The sequence below is a fragment of the Pristis pectinata genome, chromosome 31 (assembly GCF_009764475.1).
Source record: "Pristis pectinata isolate sPriPec2 chromosome 31, sPriPec2.1.pri, whole genome shotgun sequence".
Classification (NCBI taxonomy): Eukaryota; Metazoa; Chordata; class Chondrichthyes; order Rhinopristiformes; family Pristidae; genus Pristis; species Pristis pectinata.
Genome location: NC_067435.1, coordinates 18,937,839 through 18,944,882, shown reverse-complemented (window position 1 = coordinate 18,944,882; position 7,044 = coordinate 18,937,839). Strand labels below are relative to the sequence as shown.

Genomic DNA, 7,044 nt, shown 5'->3' with positions numbered 1-7,044 from the left:
AGGGGAGAAAACAATGTGAACATTGAATTTTGAGCAGCGATGGTGGCCCAGAAATCTGTGAGCTCCACCTTCAGGTTGTCTGGGGAGCGTTGCGTGGCCCTTCGCTGTGGGCTTAGAAGTGGAGTTTGTGTTATAGAACCTGCTACTGGGAGCTGCTGTGTGCCTAGGGCAATCTGGAGGACCACTGTCAGGTGTCAGGTGGGGTTTAGTAAGTCAGTCTGCAATGGGACTTTGCTTGGGGAGGGGGCAGTTTGGAGTCTGCTATTGGGGTTTGGGTCTGAGGAACAGATGGAGTTGCAATCTGGGTCCTGTAAGGTGAGGTACACCCTCCATCTCCACCATCAGCACAAACTTGCTTTTGTTGGCAGGCACTCCTTTGGGCCGCTCTCTGAGGCCAATGACTGTGGATGATGAATCAGTCTCGGACAGCTCCTGAAATAGGCATTCAGCCCCTTGTGTGAAGATGCAAACAGCCTAACATTTACTTCAAACACAACTAAATGATGCCTGTGGTTTGCTCTTGTCCAAAATGGTGGGATTTCTTTTCATGCTGGAAGTGTGCAGTCTGAGTGCATCAGGTAGTGCTTACTAAGTGCTCATACAGTTGCAGGATCCAACAGATACGTCCCTAGACACAAAAGGTATCAATAGGGAGAGTGGGGGAGCACGGCACTGAGATGGAGAATTAGCCATGGTCATACTGACTGGTGGGATAGAACTTAAGGGCTGAATGGCCTACTATTTTCTATGTTTCTGTTTTATTCTGCAGCTTAATTTCTCATCAAGGTATTCAGTCAAATGCTTATGATTTAGCATTACATTCAGGTGTGTAACTTCCAAGTCAGACTTGTAATTAGTCTGAGTTCTTTAATGTATCAGTTGAGGGTTCTTCACCTGCAGCAGGCTGTCATGCTGGGAGTTATAACGTGCAACTTTTTATTAGCCTGGACCTGATGCACCTGCCACCAGTTCCATTTCTCCTCACGTGCCATGCAGATGGTGAATATTTTATAATGGCAGTAACTGTTCTCACCTGGTGTCCGTGTGTTGTAGGAAGCCCCCTTGCTCCTCTCCCATCTCACCCCTGTCCTGCTCCAATTCCGTTCTGCCTCCCCCCCCCACCCCCCCTTCATCCATTACCCTAGATCCAAACCTGATCATCACCACAGGCCCCGACCCATCTCCTCACCCATCCCCACAACCCGCCATTCATCACCGAAGGCCCCCAGTCTCAGACCCAGTCACCACCATCCCCTGGCCTCACCTCAAATATAACTGCAGGCTCCCAGTGCTGGACACCCATGCTGTAGTCTCTCCCACCCCGACCCATCACTGCAGGCTCCCAGTGCTGGACACCCATGCTGTAGACTTCCCCCCACATCCCACCCTGATGGCCCAGCCACAACCATCCATCTTTCCCAGGATCTGATTTCCCTCTGCCCCCACACCCCTCCCACCCTGAACATCCATTGGTACTGATGTCTCCTTCTGCCACAGCCCACTGAGCAGCTTCTGGGGAGATTCGGATTTCCAGGCCAACGTGTTTGGGGTTGGACTCCTATAGTGCAATGGATATATTTCTGGCCTTGCAGCTCAGAGAAATGAACTGGTGATCCAGGTCCCACCACTCCAATCCCACCAGAACAGCTGGCTAGTTCACATTCAGTTATTAACTAAATCTGGTGTGAAAAGCCAGTCAGTGACGGTGACCAAAGCATCCCTGGAATTTTGTACCAAGCTGTCTGGTTCACTAATGCCCATTCAGAAAGGCCACTGGTTACTGCAGATAAACCCATCACCAGCAACAAATGCTACTGCGGCAATAGGAGGTATTTTTAGTGAAATGTATGTAAATGTTATAGAGGGAGATTGCGTCCTTTTATTTGATCTTTATAATCACAATTTACAAATCAAAATGATTAACGAGGCATGTGTAAGCCCTCCACTGCTCATGAAATTTGTGAGGTTTCTGGCCAGTGACAATAATTTGGAGGAATGAGTGCAGGGACTATTTCTGGCTAAAGAAACTGGGAGACCAAAGCAGGAGGTTAATTGTTAAACTACTAATCACCAACCAAGCTGAGGAATTGGTGCAGGGGGCAGGCTTTCAGACTTGTTGATCATTGGGATCTTTTCTGGGGAAGGTATGACCTGTACAAAAGGGACAGGTTACACCTGAACTTGAGGGGGACCAATATTCTTGCGGGCAGGTTTGCTAGAACTGTTGGGGAGGGGTTAAACTAGTTTAGCAGGGGGATGGGAGCCAGAATGATAGGTCAGAGGTTGGTGCATTTAGTGTACAAGTGGATGCAGAGTGTAGAGAGACTGTGAGGAAGGATAGGCAGTTGAAAGGGCAAAATTGCAGTCAGTTGGATGGGCTGAAGTGTGTCTAATGCGAGAAGTATCAGGAACAAGGCTGATGAACTTAGAGCATGGGTAAGTACATGGAACTATGACGTGGTGGCCATTACAGAGACTTGGCTGTCACAAAGGGCAGGAATGGCTGCTGGATATTATGGGGTCTAAATGTTTCAAAAGGGACAGGAATGGAGGTAAATGAGGTGGGGGAGCGGCTTTGCTGATCAGGGACAGTGTCACAGCTGTAGAAAGGGAGGACGTCTTGGAGGGATCATCCACTGTTAGTGTGGGTGGAAGTCAGAAACAGAAAGGGAGCGATCACTCTATTGGGAGTATTCTACAGACACCCCAATAGCAGCAGAGACACTGAGGAGCAGATCAGGAGGCAGATTTTGGAAAGGTGCAAAAATAACAGGGTTGTTGTCATGGGTAATTTCAACTTCCCTAATATTGATTGGCACCTCCTTAGTTTAAAGTCTTAGTGTAATTTCTTAGTGTAGATGGGGCAGAGTTTGTTAGGAGTGCCAAGGAAGGATTCATGGCATCATGTGGACAGGCCAACTAGAGGAGAGGCCATACTGGACCTGGTACTAGGCAATGAGCCTGATCAGGCTTCAGATCTCTCGGTGGGAGAGCATTTTGGAGATAGTGACCATAACTCCTTGACCTTTACCATCGCCTTGGAGAGGGATAGGAGCAGACGATATGGGAAAGTATTTAACTGGGGGAGGGGGAATTATGATGCTATTAGATAGGAACTCGGGAGCGTAAATTGGGAACAGGTGTTCTTGGGGAAGTGCACAGAGGAAATGTGGAGGTTGTTTAAGGAACACTTGCATGGGGTTCTGGATAGGTTTGTCCCATTGAGGCAGGGTAAGGATGGGAGAGTGAAGGAACTGTGGTTGACACGAGATGTAGAATATCTTGTCAAGAGGAAGAACGAAGCTTACTTGAAGTTTAGAAAGCATGGATCAGACAGGGCTCTGGAGAGTTACAAGGTAGCCAGGAGGGAGCTTAAGAATGGACTTAGGAGAGTGAGAAGGGGGCATGAGAAGTCCTTGGCGAGTAGGATCAAGGAAAACTCCAAGGCATTCTACACATATGCGATAACCCTGGGAATTACAGACCAGTGAGTCTTACTTCAGTGGTGGGCAAATTACTGGAGAAGATTCTTAGAAAGAGGATTTATGGGCATTTGGAGAAGCATAGGCTGATTAGGGACGGTCAGCATGGCTTTTTGAGGGACAGATCGTGCCTCATGAGCCTGACTGAATTCTTTGAGGATGTGACAAAGCACATTGATGAAGGTAGAGCAGTGGATGTGGTGTAGGTGGATTTTAGTAGGGCATTTGATAAGGTTCCTCATGGAAGGCTCATTCAGAAAGTCGGGAGGCATGGGATCCAGGGAAACTTGGCTGTGTGGATTCAGAATTGGCTCGCCCATGGAAGACAGAAGGTGGTTGTAGATGGAATGTATTCTGCATGGAGGTCGGTGACCAGTGATGTTCCACAGGGACTTTCTCTTTAGAGAAAAGGAGGATGAGAGGTGACTTGATAGAGGTGTACAAGATGATAAGAAGCATAGATCGAGTGGGCAGTTAAAGACTCTTTCCCAGGGTGAAAATGGCTAACACTACGGGGGCATAATTTTAAGGTGATTGGAAGAAGGTATAAGGGGGATGTCGGGGTAAGATTTTTTACACAGAGTGGTAGGTGTGTGGAACGCACTGCCGGCAGAGGTTGTGGGGGCAGATACATCAGGGACATTTAAGAGACTCTTAGATAGACACATGAATGATAGAAGAATGGAGGGCTATGTGGGAGGGAAGGGTTAAGTAGATCTTAGAGCAAGATAAAATGTCGGCACGACATCGTGGGCCGAAGGGCCTGTACTGTGCTGTAGAGTTCTATGTTCTATGTTATAGCATTTAACGCAGCAATGGTTGAAGGTATGAAGGAGATGTTAGTTAGTGTGTCAGTTCAGTGGTACTTACTTATTCCTCCCGTCTGCTGAAAGCTGGAGTGAACACTATGACTGGAAGGAACTGGACTTCACCGTAATTCTGTTTGTATGTTTTCTATCATTTTATTTTATTCAGTGTGTGTGTGTGTGTGTGTGTGTGTGTGTGTGTGTGTGTGTGTGTGTGTGTGTGTGTGTGTGTGTGTGTGTGTGTGTGTGTGTGTGTGTGCACGGGGAGGGGAAATGAATAGTGTGAAGGAAAAATGTATTTGTATTGTTTAAGGAGAGTGGAATCGCTATATTTTTACATTCCCTGTGCTTCAGATGTGATGTAAAGGCTCTAGAAAGCAAACAGTGACAACAACAACTCTACCATCAAATACTTGTAAAGGCAAAGATTCCTTGGTGGATTGCAGCGGATCAGGAAGTGAAGTAGGAGTCCTGCATGGAATACAGCCGGTCGATGGGATTTCCCACTCTCGCAGGCAGGAGGTTGGGTTCGGATGGGACCAGGAGACATTCGCCCAGGTGACTGAGTGATCCATCACGATCCATGCCATGAAAGACTCTCTCCGAATCTAGCTGGCACAAAGGAAAGCAAATGTCTTAAGGTGCAATTTTTCCAGGTTTTCCTTGTTGCTGATTTCCTCATGGCTTCTAAATCAGCCTGGTGCTAGTGTCCTTCTCAGAAGGTGATAGTTCATGCACAGCATTCGATGCTACTTAAATCACAAACCGCAGTCAGTGCCAACGTCACCTTCCACATGAACCTCCTCCTTCCCGAATAAATCTCACCCCTTCACATACAAGGTTGTCCCTGGAGTTTACCTCACCTCCCTTCAATGCATCAGAAGTATTCACCTCCTCCACAAGGTGGCAGTGAATTCCACATTCTCATCGCGCTCTGCTATGGGGAGATTTGAGTGCATTATTGGAGGGCTATTGGACTGTGAACTATCACATCTGAGCAAAGCTCCAGCCTCTTAAAATTCACATCAGCTTTGTGTTCACCAGGGATCACTGGACACTGATAATGAGGTGACACCCTGCGTGATATCTTCTCCGCACACTGTCCAGCTCTGAAGCCCATTGAAATCCCCTGTCATTACTACCACTGAGACAAGCTAATTGACTACACAGCAAAGAAACAAGGTGCTGGAGAAACTCAGTGGGTCAGGCAGCAACTGTGGAGGGAAACGGACAGTCAATGTCTCGGGTCGAGACCCTTCATCTCTATCTGTAGTCTCTTGTGTCTTCATTTTGCTACTCCACTGCAAAGTCTCTTCAAGGTATGTTCACCTTGAGGAGGTTTTCCTCCTCTAATGTCCATTCCTTCCACAGATGCTGCCTGACCCGCTGAGTTCCTCCAGTACCTTGTTCATTGCTCCTGATTACAGCATCTGCGGTCTCTTGCGTCTTAATTCACTGCAGATTTGGATCCAGGACCTTCCTGCTTTATGAATGGAAAACAAGTAAAATGGCTGTGGTTTCTCTCAGCCTATTCAATGTAACCATTGCTGTGAAGTGTCCTATGCGGCCAAGTAACTGAGAGAGGCCAGGAGTGGGAGAAGTGGATGAGAGATGGACAAAGCTGAAGATCTGGAGAGAATGTGGAAGTGAGAGGTGGAAGGTGGGAACAACTCGAACACACTGGGTAATTATCCATCAAAAGCTGCGTTTTGTAAGGTTACCTAATGGCTTTGCTGCTAAAGGCAGTGAGAGTCATTCATCCCCACACTGTGGAGTCTCTTCTTAAACTCCTCTCTCTATCTCCCTGGTCCTTTAAGGCTCCTCTTGACACTAGTATGGCCACTCCTCCTAATATCTTCCCCCTTTTGTTATACTTTCCTTGTGTCTCTTTGAAGAACATGAGACATTATTTTACACTAAAGGTGTCCTTGAGTAGACTGCATACTTTTTCTTTAAAGTTTAGAACATTGAGAGGTGATTGCACTGAAATGTAAAAGTTCCCGGAAGGAGTGGTAAGGTTGAGGGATGTTTCCTCTGGCGGAGTGTCTTGAGCTTGGGGGTGGGTGGGGGAAGTGGGTGGTGAAGTCTCAGAACAAGCGTTTGGCTATTTTGGACTGAGCAGAGGGGAAATTTCTTCACCCAAAGGCTTCTAAGTCTTTTTGAAATTCTGTACAGCAAAGGGCTGTAAATGACTATTCAAACCCGAAGCAGTTAGATTTTATATTTTCTTATGACATTTGGCCCTTTGAGTCTGTACCGTTCTCGGAGCATTCCCATTTCCTCACCTATTCCTCTGTAATCTATCCTTCCCCATGTTTTTATTAACACCCCAACCCTGATTCACCCGCCACCCAAACTACACCAGGGGCTTACTTCCAGTAGCACATCTTTTGGATGTGGGGGCGAAGCCGGAGCACCCAGAGGAAACCCACGTGGTCACAGGGAGAATGTACAGTCCCCACGTGGGCGGCACTGGAGGCTGGGATTGAACCTAGATCGACGGAGCTGTGAGGCAGCAGCTGTCCTGTCACCTTGACCTTTGGAAACGGAGGGATAATGTGGGAAGAGGGGAGGTTCAGATCGAATGATGGAACCGTCCGATTTGTCCCATTCAAACTATTGTTCACCTTCTTTCTATCTTCTTATCTTCTTACATAGACGTTCACCTAATTACGCCCTCGATTCCTTTAGGAGCCTCCTTTACTGTGAGGCAGTTCTGTGCCTGCGCTTGGGCATTTCCTCTCTGATTGATGCAC

The 7,044-nt window shown here is 47.4% G+C and overlaps 1 protein-coding gene across 1 annotated transcript in view; it reads right to left on the bottom strand.

Annotated features, from left to right (window-relative positions):
- Window positions 1-4,556: 4,556 nt before the first annotated feature.
- lmx1al (LIM homeobox transcription factor 1, alpha-like) overlaps window positions 4,557-7,044 on the bottom strand; it is a 154,703-nt gene continuing 152,215 nt past the window's right edge. Inside the window, exon 14 of the mRNA XM_052041851.1 lies at window positions 4,557-4,896. Within this exon, the coding sequence (XP_051897811.1) occupies window positions 4,739-4,896 (158 nt within the window). The 3' untranslated portion in view covers window positions 4,557-4,738. The remainder of the gene's footprint in view (window positions 4,897-7,044) is intronic.